Raw genomic sequence first — 16,060 nt, 5'->3', positions numbered from 1 at the left:
TTCCACGTCCATGTGATGGGCTGAGGGTACGAAGAGCCCGATCACTGGATAGCGTCACATTTTCTCTCCAGAATCGGCAGTTCACTTGCCAGTCCTGATTGGATGGTGAGCCTGCCCACTGAAGACTAAAGGTTGGTTAAAGACTTGAAAATCCTGCTGAGCATTCCTAAAACCAGCATATTAGCTATCGACCTGGAACTACTGCCATGTCCAGTTCCCTGTAGTAAAAGATGCTTGAGTGGGGGAAGGAAGAACATCTTATGGACTCAAAATGGACAGATTTTTACCCTAGGACTCTCAACAGCAATCATAGCTATCTCACTGATGTAACTTGCAACTGATTGCTGTGCTGCAACACATACACCTTGCTTAAGATAATGGCCCCTTCTCATTCGATGACCTAATGGTTTTCCTCCACCACTTTAGACTAAGTAGGCCCCAGAAGCCCAGTCAGAAAAGGAGGATGTTGGCAGTTATCTACATAAAAGGCAAGCAGTGCTTTACATTGCTTGTTTATCCTCTACTGAAGATAATGAGAAAGTCAGCAGGTAGTGGAGTGATGGAAAAGAGATACAACATTCTCAACAACTCTGGGCTCTTTAAACTTGTGATTTGTGACTCACTAGGTCATTGTTTAGTAATAAATTTCATTCACAGATTCTTTATTCTGTCCAATTCTGCCTCTGGAAGCAAGAGACCTCACAAAATGAACCTCATCACTTTGATATGACTGCCAGTTATTTTTTCTTGACACAACAGAATGCTGAATGTGTCAGTCTGTGGCTTGCAGGCAAAGAATTAGTGGAGGTGTAATAGAGCAGTCATTTGCTTAAAGATCACAACAGCACTTTCACTCTCAGAAACCTCTTCAGAGCCATGTGTATCAGCCTGCCCTTCCAGAGTACGCCACACACTGTACAGACAGAATGAAGAGGCCTGTAAAAACTGGAAGAATTCACAAATATCTTCTCAGAGGAATTAATGGTAAAAGAAACTGTCTTTCACTTAAGGGTTGCATGGTGGTTCCATGGTTAGCACAGCTGCCTCACAGTGCCAGCGACCCAGGTTCAATTCCACCCTCAGGCAGCTGTCTGTGTGGAGTTTGAACATTCTCCCTATGTCTTCACAGGTTTCCTCCGGGCGCTCTTGTTTCCACCCACAGTCGAAGGACGTGAAGGTTAGGTGGATTAGCCATGCTAAATTGCCCGCAGCATCCAGGGATGTGTGGGCTAGGTGGACTGGCCACGGTTTATGCAAGCTTATGGGGATAGAGTAGGGGGCTGGGTCTGGATGGAATGCTCTTTGGAGGGTCGGTGTGGACTTGATGGGCTGAATGGCTTCCCTTCACACATAGGGATTCTATGATTAAAAAGTGATCTGCCTGGAATCCTTGCTCTAAGCCTGACAGAAACCCCCTCTGCTATCGAGAGGCCAACACCACTCAGACATGATGATACTACCCCTGCCAGCCAGCAAGGCACCAGTCACGACCAAACTCAGCAAACAACCGCTCCTCCTCTGACCCACAAGTCCCCGCCATTTCCAAATTCAACCTTGGGCTGCAGGACGTCCACCACGAATGAGCTCAGCATGGGAAGAAATGCTGCCGAGCCCAGCCACAATCTGCTCTCCGGCTGGTCAGAAGGAGTGGGGAGAAGGGCCAAAGCATCACAGTCACTCAGGAAGCACAGCCCCCACCAATGTATGGCCCAAGCAGCCAACAAGAGGGGCACATGAAGACATCACTGAGCTCTAGCTCCACTGTACGTTTGGGGACAAGGAATGGCTCAAGCAGATGCCCTGGAGACTAATGTTCCAAAGATCAAAGTACTCCCTATGTCCCTGGTGAAGACCTTGGGCTACCCCTGCCTTGGCACTATTTTGGAAGGACCATTGCAGGAGGTATAGTAAATAAAAGTTAAGTTTATGAATATAAAAGAGAAATATATTTTTAAGTTGCTTCATTTACCACCGGAGGAGTTTAGTCATTTTAAAGCACTGCATTTCAACTTGAAGTGTACGGGTAGATTTTTTGTTCTCTGCTAAGGAAGGGTCTATGGAACTTTACTTCAGTTTTAACATTGATTCCCATAGGAATCAGTGCTTCACTTTAGGTTTTTTAATTAAAGTTGAAATTTTCAGGGATACAACACCAACTTTATGTGAGGATGCCCTACATATTAATACTTTTTTTAACCTCTATGATTAACTGGCCATTTTTCAAGAATAAGCAAAAGCAACAGGTATCAAACATTTGGACTGCATAGTATTCATGGCTAAGTCCAATCCAAGTCACATCTGACATCCAAACACACACATTTCCCAACAGAAGTAATGGCCACTGGCAAAATCTACCTAACATTCTTAGTCCTTGCTATACAGCCTGGAGCTTACTGTTCTGTATCACTTAGTGCTGCCCACTCTCAGCTATGGGGACAAGGAGCTGGGACTAAATAATATGCAGGCAAAGAAATAAGTAACTTACAGGCATGGGAATCTTCGACAGCTCCTTCCCAATGCAGTTTTTCATTATGCTCCAAAGGTTGATGCTGTAATTGGGCTTGTCTGGGATTTGAGTCCGTCTCTTTCTGTATGGCTTTGCCTCTCTGCTTGCTGAAGCAGTGAAGGAAGCTTGGTGCTGACACTCGAAAACCTGCAGGTAGAGGAACACAATGACTAATGAGGAATAAGGAAAATGTAGATGGATTTAGGTGAATATGTAGAGCATCAACAAAGCAGGATTGCTACTGATACAAATAAAATACAGACTCTGGAACAGAAATTAGTCCTTCCGTGCTAAAATGTAAGACCAAGCAAATTTGCAGATATAGGTTTTATTTTGATAAATTAATATTCCTACTGCAGAATCTACAGAAGACAACACTATTATTGGTTATGGTCAAAGTGACATTGCCTACAGCTTTGGGTCATGGGGCTCAGTATCATTCTGAAAGTAATGGGTTATATTTCAACATGTGGTGCAAGTTTTGGCCAACTTAAAAATGATATGCCTTTGTGGAGAGAATCCTCATTATTAACAGAGCTTATTGTTCACAACAAGAACACCCAGCAAACAAATAAAATTAATGAGATTGATTTTGCAGGATTAGCAGCTCACAGGCACTGGTATCAAAAGAAGAGCTGCTATTTCTGACAATTACAGTAATAGGTATATTGGAATGCTGGGCCTAATACACTAAGGGCTATGCAATAATGATTGTCTAAGTGATGGGGATGTTACACTGAGGGTTACTATACAGTGTGCCCCTTATCTTGGTTCTGGAGAATTTACTGGTCAACCTATGGTTACATCCTGCTGGTAAACCCAGGCATGTACCTCCTCTTCTGTTCAACGTGTTGGTAAATCCAGTGTTTATGGTGTCGAACAAATACAGCAATACACTGTACCGTATGTTACAATGGTACTCAATGTCCGAGCACATTGAACACACTGAGGCACACATTGCAATCATCTAAAACGGGAATAACATTTGTAAGACAAACTTCAGTGAGAAAAAATAAAGTTATTATTTTGCATTTCACTACGTTAAGGTAACTGTTACGATAGTGTGATTTTTCTATATTTGTTCATGGGATATGGGTGTTGCCGGTTTTAATTGCCATTTAATGCCCAAATCCAAACTGCCCTTGAAGGTGAACCCCTTCAGTCCTCGCAGTATTGGTTCATTCACAGTGCTGTTAAGGAGGGAGTTCCAGGATTTTGACCCAGGGACTGAAGAAACGGCAATATAGTTCCAAGTGAGGATAGTGTGTAGCTTGGAGGGGAACTTGCATTGGTGGTGCTCTGATGCACTTGCTGGCCTCGTCTTTCCGGGTGGTAGAAGTCATGGGATTGGAAGGTGCTGCTGAAGAAGCCTAGGGAATACGGAAAATGGGAATACCAAGTGATATACATTTGATTTATAAAGATCCAGCTTTGGGGACTCAGAAACTGCATCTAAAATCTCTGCAAGGAAACCAAAGCCACTTAAGGTAAACAATCTTGAGGGACTTCACTCTGTGTAGCGTGCATGGAGTAAAACTCCACAGCTCCTTAATGAGGGGGTTTTGGATCTGTTCTGCATTCTTTCCAGCAGGTGAAGCTTGCAGGTTTGAAATCCATTGAAATTAAAAAGGGGCAAATTGGTACAAGATAGAAGACTACTGTTAGTCATTGGGATTCTGGAATTTTGTAAAGAATCTTGCCTGGGATTCAGGTGTCACTGGCAAGGACATCATTTGCTGCCCATCACTAACTGCCCTTCAATTAGCCAAACCATTTTCAGAGGGCAGTTAAGAGTCGACTACACCATTGTGGGTCTAGAATCACATGCAGGTCAGATCAAGTCGGAACATCCGATTTCTGTCCTAAAGGTCACCAGTTAAGCAGATGGGTTTTTATGACAGTTGATGATTGTTTCATGGTCACCACTACTAGGACTATTACATATTCTGCACAATTAAATGGCAAATCCTTTGAAGTGGAGCAAAAAAAAAAAATGAGAAAAATAAATCCACATTCTTGGACCTGGCTTCATGGAGCATGCAGAGACCTGATCGTAAAGAAAGAATAGTCGTGGAGAGATCACAATAAGGAGTGTTTACTATCAATGGCCGTCAGACTGATTGTGTGTTAAATACTCTGTTGTATGATCTCCTTCTCGTAAAGGGAGCTACATTCGACCAGGATCATTTCCCCTGCCTGGTATTCAGAATTCCAATGACTGACAGCAATGTAATTGATCTGTTACTTGCTAATCATCATACATTTTACACCGTGCACAATTCATCTGCTAGAAATCCATTTAACGAGGACTTGAGCATGTGCTCATTCAATGCTTCATGGGACCAACTAAGGACTAGCCAGTTTTACCAGCCAACAGTGTAACATTGGATGGGACTTAAAATGAGGGTGGGATCCAAATCCTCCCCATTCTTGTGCATCTGGGCATATGTACTGCCTTGATTGTATAACTGTTGATTTAAAGGAGCTCTCAGCTGATGAAACTCTTCATTGGGAATGTGGATTTGGAAGGTTTTCCCTTCTAATGTTTCCAGGGTGGCAGGGGCTGTTGCAGGGTAGCGAGAGGTCTGTTACTCACATGGTCATCCAGGTTCCAGGTTTCAGTCTGATCACTGCTGGTTCCACTGATATTACTTCCTGTGCGTCTGCACATAAACACAAGTCAAGAGATCTAAACACAGAAATGCCAGCAGTTGTACAGAGCCTAAGCATAAAATATTGGTTTTTGGCATGTGGCTGGTGCTGGAAAGGCAACATTTACTGTATATTACTACTTGCTCGGAGGCCATTAAGTGTCTTATATACAGAGAGACTGTGTGTGTGTGTGTGTGTGTGTGTGTGTGTGTGTGAGGTGGGGGGGGGGGGGGGTGGGGGAGGGGGGGGGGGGGGGGGAGCGGTGCTCGAGTCTAACTGCAAAGTTAAGAACTTGCACAAACTACTGGGAGTGCATCAATGTGTAGCTATGATGAGTGAAGATCTGTGGATAGGCTGAGGAAATGACTTTTCCATCAAAGGGATTTGTTCATATTCAGATTAGTGTGTGTATGTTTGCATATTTCTGAATGTGAACACATGTGTATTGTGCATGTGTTCACATGTTTGTGTCTGCATGTTCACTGTTGACAGTGCAGTGTTTCAGTTGCATTGACCAGCCCTCTCCATTCCATCAATTCCCCAAAATAATCACTTGCCTGTGTTTTGTGGGATCCGTGGTTACTGTAATAAATTCTGGTGCACTCTCCATGGCATCGAAATATTCAGTCTCCTCATCTTCATCACTTGTCTCCCCTTTCACGTGTCGCACTCTCGCTGCATTTAAATATATGTACATTATAAAACCATGGAAAACGCATAAACTGTAATTTTCATTTTCCTTATTAAACATGCTCATTAAAGTGAGGGATGTCAGCGTTGGGAACAAAATAGTTTTTAACTCTGTCCACACTGCATCAATTGCTGCACGTTACAAGGAACATGGAGTTGCTCCTATATGACCTCAGCCTCCCGGTGTAATTCCTCTGTGGAAAGTGAAATTAAAACATCCTGAAACCCTGGTGGGATTTTCCTCACCACCCAGTGGAACCCCAGGGAACTAGGGAGAGTGAGTCTTTTCAATAAACCTCCAAAGCTCAACCAGCAGTTCTTTTACTGAACCATCATTGCAACTTTGGTAAAATAACGTGAAGGGATTTCCCACATGTGTAACTACACGTTGACAGAAAGGTAAGCAGAAACTCTTTTAAAAACAGCATAAATGGGTCTGAAAGTTCAACTCTGTCAAAGTCAGACAGACTCCAGGTCTCTAATTGCTTTGCAGTTAAACATATTGTGCTTGAAATTGAACAATTGAGTAAGCACCTCTAATGCTTCCTTCATGACATTTCCATCTTCCATTGCTCAACCTTGCACCCTTTCTGAATGGAAGTGCTAACTTATTACCAAGCCATAAGCAATAGCTTTCACCTCGACTTGTACAATGTTAATACATCAACAGATCAGGAACAGAAACTATTTCTTATTCGTTCATAAATAGGGCTGTAACATATGTCAGATTAAGGACTGTTACTTCAAATAAAGTTATAGTGCAGATTGAACGTCAGGAGCAATATGTCCAGTTGATTGGTGTAACAACTATCCATTCTGCCTGATGACAAGAAGCTCCAAATGACCAAACTGAGTTGTCACAAAACAAGAATGAGTCACTTCCAGCAGTCCCTACAGGAATACTGTTCCCATCAACGTATGGATATTACATACAGCAAATGATCACGGAAGTAGATTATTTAGTCATTAATCCATTGCTCTTTTCGGGAGATTGCTATGTGAAAACTGGTTGCTGTATTTCACTACATCATAATTTTCCAAAATAAAACTTAGATTTGTCAAATGTAACTTGCCAGTGGCACACTAAACAATACATTATTTCAGCACACTTTTTAGAAACATAATATTCAAATACATGAATTGCGGTGGGAAACAGATGCCTTCAAAATCTGAACAGGGTTAAAGAGATAACAAGGTGTAGAGCTGGATGAACACAGCAGGCCAAGCAGCATCAGAGGAGCAGGAAAGCTGATGTTTCGGGTCTAGACCCCAGGTTCTGTGATAGTCCCCATACAATTTGCAATCTTGTTGACAGTGATTATTCATCGAAAAGATGAACTATCCTTTAGAGTCAACATTAAAAGCCACCTAGATAGAAAACTTTCTAAATTGAACTGCATCTGTGCCATGTGGAGGGAGGCCATTCAGCCCATTGAGCCCACACTGACCATCCAAAGAGCATCCCAACCAGACCATATCTCTGAAACCCTGCATTTCCCATGGCTAACTCACCTAGCCTGCACATCCTTGGGCACAATGGGCAACTTAGCATGGCCAATCCACCTAGCCTGGACATCTTTGGATTGTGGGAGGAAACCGGAGCACCCGGAGGAAACCCATGCAGACACGGGGAGAATGTGCAAACTCCATACAGACAGTTGCCGGAGGGTGGAATTGAACCTGGGTCCCTGGCGCTGTGAGGCAGCAGTGCTGCCCCAATGGAATCAATGTAAACCACACCACAACTCACTACTGTCTGAGGAAGAAAAGTAACCAAACCATTATATGGCACCGATCTTGTGGAAGTGTCAAAATCACTCACTGAATCAATTCAGCACATCCCTGCCACTAAAATGATTCATTTCATGTTCATCTGACGAGCCCCGCGGTCTACGACCCAACAGAAAAGTTATTTTGATTATACTTGATCATACTTGTGGAGAATGGCCAAAGCCATCCTGTCCTTACCCAAATACACGTTCAAATTTGGACTAAGGAAGCATCATCACACTCGAATGTAAAAAGCGAGATGGGACCTTTAACACAAACTAAGCAGATCTTAGCTTGAGACTCATTTGAGGGTTAACACCTTCAGCAGTATTCCAGTGAGGTTCCAGCTGAGGTGATGTGCTCCAATCATGAAGTAATCCTTGAGCCCAGAACTGTCCTGCTGATATTGACATACCGCACTGCCAAGCAACTCTAATTGTGGTTGTTAAAAGGCTGGCAGGAACATGCAAATTAAAATCTCTCCTACAAGATTGCAGATTTGAAGAATGCCTTCTCATGTAGCTACAAAAAGTGGGAAAGGAAGTTTACATATTGAGCATTTATCGACTCCTCTAAATGAACTGTGTAACTGGAGGCTATGTAGACAACACAGATGCACATGTGATCAAATTCCATCACACCAACTGAAGAACTAAGAGCAGGAATGGACAATTGGAGTTTGCTCCAATATTCAATGCAATCATGGTTGATCTCATCTCGGCTTCAACCCTACTTTTCTGCCCACGACCGCCCCCTCCCCCCACCCACCCACCCCTAGCCCTTCAACCCATTACTAACTAAAAAATGGTTTACCACCTCCTTAAATTTACTCAGTGTCCCAGCATCCACCACACTCTGGGATAGTGAATTCCACAATTCACAACCTTTGAGAGAAATAATTTCTCCTCATCTCTGTTTTAAAACTGCTACCCCTTATCTTAAAACAACGACCTCTCATTCTAGATTGCCCCACAAGAGGAACAATGCATTCTATGTCTAGTTTGTCAATCCCCTTTAGCATTTTATACAATTAAGCAATTAGATCTCTTCTCATTTTCTTCTCAATGCAAGAAACAATAGACCTAAACTGCTCAATCTCTCTTCATAAGACAAACTCCTCATCTGCGAAATCAATCCAATGAATCTCCTCTGAGCTGCCTCCAATACAACTACATCTCTCCTCAAGTAAGGCAACCAAGACAGCAAATAAAAGGTAGGATTAAGATGAATATCTAAATATTCAAATACGCTGTGAATTTGAATTGGTAAACTCAAAGCAATGAAAGCCTTTCTGCCTGTAATTTATGGTGTCTGCCTCTCAACTATTTACATGTTGTGTGTCTCTTTCTGCCTCTCTCACACAGTTTCTCTCTCTCGCGCTCTCTCTCACACACACACACAATCTGACAATTAAATATGCATTTACTCATCATCTCACACAGAGTGACAAGTGATCATTAAACAAACATATTACACCTCTTCAGGTAGAAGCATGATAGTGACAAGGATGTACGAACACATGAAACATTATTAGGAGCAGTCCCTCTCTTCTGCTCTGCCATTCACCAGCTCATAATTGATTAACTTTAACTCTACTTTCCTGCCTTATCCTCAGATCCTTTGTTCTAGTCACGTGCAAAAATCTATCAACAGTGTTGACTATACTCAATGACTGAGCATCCACAGTTCTCCAAATACATAACCACAAAAAAAAATTACAACTCAGAAGAAATTTTCCTCAAGTTTTCTCAAAATATTTTGGTCTCAACTAGGTCACATTTCAACCTTCTAAAATGCAGAGAATATTAATTGGAGTGATCAGGATCAAAGTGAACTCATTAGAATGTGAATTTTATGTACAGGTTTTCCTCAGGACATTCAATTCCTATCCATGACTGATACCATCTGTTGTCACAATTTCTCGTCATGCTTTTGTATCCACATTCATTATTGTGAATTGCTATGTCAACACATCCGATAAGACAATAAGATATAGCCCCATCAAATCTGCTCCACCATTCGATCATTGCTGATATGTTTCTCAATCCCATTCTCCTACCACTTGATGTCCTCATCTATCAAGAACCTATTTATCTATGTCTTAAATGCCCTTGGGCTTCCACAGCCCTCTCAGCAATGAGTTCCACAGATTAACCCCTCTCTGGCTGAAGAAATTTCACCTTATTTCAGTTCTGAATGAGTGATCTCTTGACTGTGGGGCTGTGCACCCCCAACTCCCTCCCGTTTCCACTCAGTTTTATGTAATGGAAATGTAGTGGGGTTTAGGAAGGGAACTGCAAAGCAAGAGGGCACAACTGTCAATGCTGGGCTGAAAGGCAGGCTGTGCACACGTGGCAAGTCATAACAAAGAACCTGGGGTGAGGACTGTTGAGATGGTGGAGGTTCTCGCAATAGAGAAAGCCATGGAGGGAACACTAAATCTCAGCTATGGAGAGAGGATGGAACATTAGAGACTAGTCAGGATGGTTTGATAGGCTATGGTACAGTATGGAATACAGACAGCAGGTCTTCTAATGAGCTGAAGTTTACTGAAGAGCTGAAAGAGATGGATGATGGAAGCCAGCCAGGATAGCATTGATGTATTGAGCCAGAAAGTGATAAAGGGCAATGAGAGCAGAGGTGTTGACGTTACGGAGATAGAAAAAAGGCTTTATGAAGATGATTCAGACTCAGGAAGTCAGGCTCGCAGAATGGAGAAATTGTGAACATTCTGTTTCAGGTGGAGACAGTGACCAACAATTAAAAATACAAAACCACTATTTCATCCTGGCTCAAAAGCAGACATTGCTGGAGAAATCCAGCAGGTCTGGCAGCATGTGTGGAGAGAAAGAAGAGTTAACGTTGCGGGTCCAGCGACCCTCCTTCAGAACTTGGGGTGGCATGGTGGCTCAGTGGTTAGCACTGTTGTCTCACAGCACCAGGGACCTGGGTTCGATCCCAGCCTCGGGCAACTGTTTGTGGAGTTTGCATGGGTTTCCTCCGGGTGCTCCGGTTTCCTCCCACAGACCAAAGATGCGCAGGTTAAGTGGATTAGCCATATTAAATCGCTCATAGTGTCCATGGATGTGCAGGCTAGGTGGGCTTGTCATGTGAAATACCGGGTTATAGGGATAGGATAGGATAGGCGGGGTGGGTCTGGGTGGGATGCTCTTCAGAGGGGTAGTGTGGACTCAATGGGTCGAATGGCCTGCTTCCACACTGTAGGGATTCTGTGATTCTAACTGATGGTAGTTGAAGAAGTGGTATAGGAAAGGGGAAAAGTAGTAAGCGATAGGTGGAGTCAGAGCCCAGAGGGAGAGAAAGGCAGTTAGGCAGACAAAGGGATGGATAATGGTAAGCCAAGAGAAAGAATGGGGATAATAACTAGCTGAGAATGGGTTGGCTGTGCTGAAAGCAGACCAAGTGATGACAGGGCCTGGGGTATGGGGGTGGATAAAGTACCTGGAGGAAGGTATTCAGGTTCTAAAATTATTGAACTTGATATTCAGTCCTGAAGGCTGCAGGATCCCCAAGCGAAAAATGGGATGTTGTTCTTCGAGACACCGCAGCATAGCAGCTAGCCCTAGACAGAAACTCGCCAGGGGACACAGTTGTGTGTTGAAGTGGCTGGCAACCAGAAACTCGGTCATTTTTGAGGCCAGAACTTAGGTGTTCTGCAAAGCGATCACCCAGTTTGCACTTCATCTACCCAGAGGAGACCGTATTGTGATCAGCGAATACAGTAGACTAGATTGAGTGAAGTAGTCAGATTAAAATACAATAGACTACATTTAGATTGAGCTTTTCCTGAGCAGTAGATTAAATAGAATCCCTACAGTGTGGAAACAGGCCCTTCCGCCCAACAAGTCCACACCGACCCTCACAGCATCCTACCCAGACCCATCCCCCTATAACCCACCTAATCTACACATCCCTGGACACTATGGGCAATTTAGCATGGCCAATCCACCTAGCCTGCACATCTTTGGACTGTGGGAGGAAACCGGAGCACTCAGAGGAAATCCACGCAGACACGGGGAGAATGTGCAAACTCCACACAGACAGTTGCCCGAGGGTGGAATCGAACCTGGGTCCCTGGTGCTGAGAGGCAGCAATGCTAACCACTGTGCCACCGTGCCGCCCCATTCAACATCTCATTCAACTTGCTGTATATATTCATGAAAATTTTAATCATGGTTTTGTACTATTGAGGACTTTGGAAATGAATATTGGCTGAGGTGTATGGGGTGGCTGAATTGAGGACATCCATTTTACACTTATAATTCATTCACAGGATGAGGGCGTTGCTGGCTAGGTCAGCATTTATCACCCATCCCTAATTGCCCAGAGGGTAGTTAACAGTCAAATACATTGCTGTGGGTCTGGAGTAACACATAGGCCAGACCAGGTAAGGACTGCAGCTTCCTTCCTTGAAGGACATTAGTGAATCAGATTTTCGGACAATTATTGATGGTTTCATGGTCATTAAACTCTTCATTCCAGGTCTTTTTTTGAATTCAAATTCCACCGTCTGCCATGGCAGGATTCAAACCTGGGGCTCCCAGAACATTACCGGGGTCTCTAAATCAATGGTCCAGCGATAATACCACTAGGCCATTGCCTCCCTAATGCCTAGCACTCAATGTCAAAACTATCCTCCATTGTGATAAAGGACAAATTGCCCCTGCATATACTATACAGGTGTAACAAGCTCATAAACATTCTTTTCAATGATTAACATGTTAATTAATAAAATGAAGCGTTGATAATTTGTGCTATTTCATAATATTTCAGTAAAATGTCAACTGAAGTATGTCAGTCAGTTTGTAACACTGAGCAGATTTTGGACTGTGCCTTTTTACTATATATTAGATACTGTCTATATAACACTGGAATTATTTTGCTCTCACAATCCAAAGCTTCTGCCTTCACCCTGAATGATGGTGAGTCACTCCGTATTCTAGACATGTACTGGCAACCTCCTGCATGCACGATGTGAAATCAAATGTCTTGCAAGTCATTTGGAGCACAGTACTCCATAAGGAGGTGAGTCTCTTTGTAATACTTTACCACCCATCTTCAATCTTTATGCCAACAAGCACATTTTCAGCTAATTGTCAAAAGCCGTTGACAGAATTTGATTGCCTGCTTCAGCTGATCCATTCTCTTGCTCACAAGTCAAAACATACCCAAGGACTTTCCAGAAAGCAGGATGCTGACCACTGTTTAGGCCCCTTCTTCTTTCAGTCAGACTCTTCAATAATGAGTAATACTCTGACAATTGCTGCTCTGTATTTATGGTTAAGACTCCTCCATCTCTCTCGATTTTATCTTTCCACTATCATCCACAGTTTTTGGCAGCCATCTGCTTTTGCTTCTCACGTGCAGTGCATAACCACCAAGTCCAGCCCCAATCTGTTTCGGGGAGGTGGGGGTACATGTGATGCCAATGCATTTTATTGCCAGATGTCTGTGCAGTGCAGAAGGTAAGGTTCCCATCTCCTCCTAACAGATTCCAAAGTCACAAGGGCCAATAATGGTCAGCCTGCCTGATTCTACCTTTTTGAAGATAGGAACAAGAGTAAGTCATTTGCCTGTAGGCTCTTTCTGCCATTTAATTAGGTAATAGCTGATCTATATCTCAACTTCATTTAGCAAACTAAATAGGAACATAACAGCAGGCATACATCATTCAGTCCATTGAATCTGCTCTGCCATTCAATTAGATTCTAGCTGATCATCCACTTCAATGCCTTTCTCCACACACTATTCCCATATGCCTTTACGCCATTAGTATTTAGAAAGCTATCAATCTCAACTTTAAGAGCTTTCACAGCCCTCTGTGGGCACAGAATTCCAAATGTACCTAACTTGCTGACTGAAACAAAAAACTCTTTATCATAATCCTAAATGCCTTCCCCATTTTTAAAAATTACCATTCATAAATCCAGGCTGACTATGCCCAATCACAGGATTGTTATCCAGGTATCCATTTATCTCATGTTTTCATAAAAGACTCTAGCATTTTCCTTATTACTGATGCAAGGCTAACAGGTCTGTAGTTCCCACTTTCTCTCTCCCTCCCTTCTTAAATTGTGGGGTAACATTAGCTACCTTCTGGTCAGCAGGAACTATTCCATAACTTATGCAATTTTGGAATAATAATCATCAATGCATCGACTGTCTCCGTAGTTACTCACTTCTTTCAACACTGTGGGGTGTAGAATATCAGATACCATGGACTTATCAACCTTTAGTCCCATTAATTTATTCAACCTTCTTGCTAATAGGTAGGCGATGGCCTGGTGGTATTATTGCTAAATTGTTAATCCAGACACTCAGGTAATGTTCTGGGTTTGAATCCGGCCACGGCAGATGGTGGAATTTGAATTCAATACTAATCTGGAATTAAGAGTCTAATGATGACCATGAAACCATTGCCAATTGTTAAGAAAAACCCAACTGGTTCACTAATGTCCTTTAGGGAAGGAAATCTGCCACTCTTACCTGGTCTGGCCTACATGCGACTCCAGACCCACTGCAATGTGGTTGATTGTTAACTGCCCTCTGGGCAGTTACAGACGGACAATAAATGCTGGTCCAGCCAGCGATGCCCACATGAATAAAAAAAATCGTCTTCAATTCCTCACCTGTCCTAGTCCCTTGGATTTTTAATGCTGGGAGATTTCCAATGCAAAAGTAATCCTTAATATACTACTCTACAAAACAATCCTTAACACACTCTAGAAACTCATCCGCCACAGCACGAGTGATCATTCGATTTATCCAGGCTATATGCAAATTGAGGTCTCCCATGATTTTTGAGTTACCAATTCTATATGATTCTCTAATTTCCCAGTTAATACTGCGCTGAAATTCAGGACCTGAATATTTAAGGATATTTGACATTTAGGAAGGACGAGCTAAAGGAAAAGGTGATTTACACTGATAATAATAGATGGGACCAGTACATAAGGAATGAAGGATCTTGAATCAAAAGAACAAAATGCATTCCTACATGCCCTACACTGACATTGTTTGGTGGCCTATTAACAACTGAATGTTTACTGCCCTTGAGGTTTTTTTAGTTGCATTCAAACAGTTTCCACATTTTGTTCTTCCAATTAAAGATCCTTCATTAATGTACTCCCATCTCTTACTTTCAGTGTAACATCATCTGTTCCTTTAGCTTGTCCTTCCTAAATGTCGAATACCCTTAAATATTCAGTTCCTGGTCTTGGTCACCCTGCAGCCACATTTCAGTTATGGCAATCAGAACATTTTTATTTATCTTTGCTTGTAGTTTTGCAATCAGCTAACTTGTTGCATGTGTTGTGTGCATTCAGGCAATTCCAACAGCCCTTAACTTTCTTCTATTGACATAATTTGCATTCCAGCTTTGTTGATGCTCACTTTCATATTGCCTGCCTTCTAATTTTATTCACCATTTCTCTACTTGCTGTTACAATTTCACTTGCTTCTGATTTGAGCTACTCTTCAGGTTCTCATTCCCCTGACAAGCTAGTTCAAACTCACCCCAATAAAATGAACAAATCTTCCTGTGAGATTAGTAGTTCCATTCCAACTTGTACAAGTCACACTTGCCCCAGAGCAGATCCCAATACCTCAGAAATTGAATGTCCTCTCTTCTACGGCAATTCTCCAACCACGTGTTCAATCGATTAACCTTCCTATTCCTATATTCATTAGTTCGTGGCACAGGGCGTAATCTTGAGATTACTGCTGCTGAACCCCTGCTTTTTCATTTCCTTTCTAACTTCTTAAAATCTGCTTCCAACACCTCACTCCTGTTCCAATCAATGTCATTATTACCAACATGGGCAGTTCACTCTCCCACAGAATGTTGCCATGCAGCTCCTTTTTGGGATCCTTGATCCTGGAACCAGCAAGGCAACACACCATCCTGTAGTCACACTTACTACCTCAGAATCATCTGTCTGTTCCCCTTACTACGGGATCCACTGCCATGGTTACGCTTCCACTCTTCTTCCTGGTCTCCTGTACAGTTGAGTCGTCCAGACTAACTTGGTTCTGGTTGCATTCTTTTGAGGAATCCTTGCCCTGCACCAATATCAAAGATGGATAACCATTTGGCAAGTGAGATACACTCAGGGGATTCCTGAATTGCCTGTCTGATTCTCTTAGACTGCCTGGCAGTCACCCATTCCTTCTCTGCCTGTACATTCCTAATTGGCTATCCATGTAGTTCTATGCTTTGTGGATGGTCAACATGACTCCCGCTGCTGCTTGACTCAGATGTATTTGGTTGGACAAATGACCATAAGACTATAGGACCATAAGACATAGGAGCAGAAATTAGGCCATTGGGCCCATCAAGTCTGCTAAGTTTCTCAACCCCATTCTCCTGCTCTCTCCCCATAACCTTTGATCCCCTTGACAATCAAGAACCTATGACTTCCC

The 16,060-nt window shown here is 42.8% G+C and overlaps 1 protein-coding gene across 6 annotated transcripts in view; it reads right to left on the bottom strand.

The window, feature by feature from the left end:
• Positions 1 to 16,060, bottom strand: part of LOC109912215 (oxysterol-binding protein 2-like) — a 318,882-nt gene that overhangs the window by 42,166 nt on the left and 260,656 nt on the right. For all 6 annotated transcript variants that reach the window (XM_048611306.1, XM_048611307.1, XM_048611311.1 and 3 more), the window contains 3 exons: positions 5,716 to 5,833; positions 5,103 to 5,169; positions 2,486 to 2,653 (listed from right to left, as the gene is read on the bottom strand). In XM_048611306.1, the coding sequence (XP_048467263.1) occupies positions 2,486 to 2,653; positions 5,103 to 5,169; positions 5,716 to 5,833 (353 nt within the window). The remainder of the gene's footprint in view (positions 1 to 2,485; positions 2,654 to 5,102; positions 5,170 to 5,715; positions 5,834 to 16,060) is intronic.

This window comes from Rhincodon typus, chromosome 24, assembly GCF_021869965.1.
Source record: "Rhincodon typus isolate 14 chromosome 24, sRhiTyp1.1, whole genome shotgun sequence".
Lineage (NCBI taxonomy): Eukaryota > Metazoa > Chordata > Chondrichthyes > Orectolobiformes > Rhincodontidae > Rhincodon > Rhincodon typus.
Note: the sequence above shows the minus strand (reverse complement) of the source record. Positions and strands in the feature narration are given on the sequence as shown.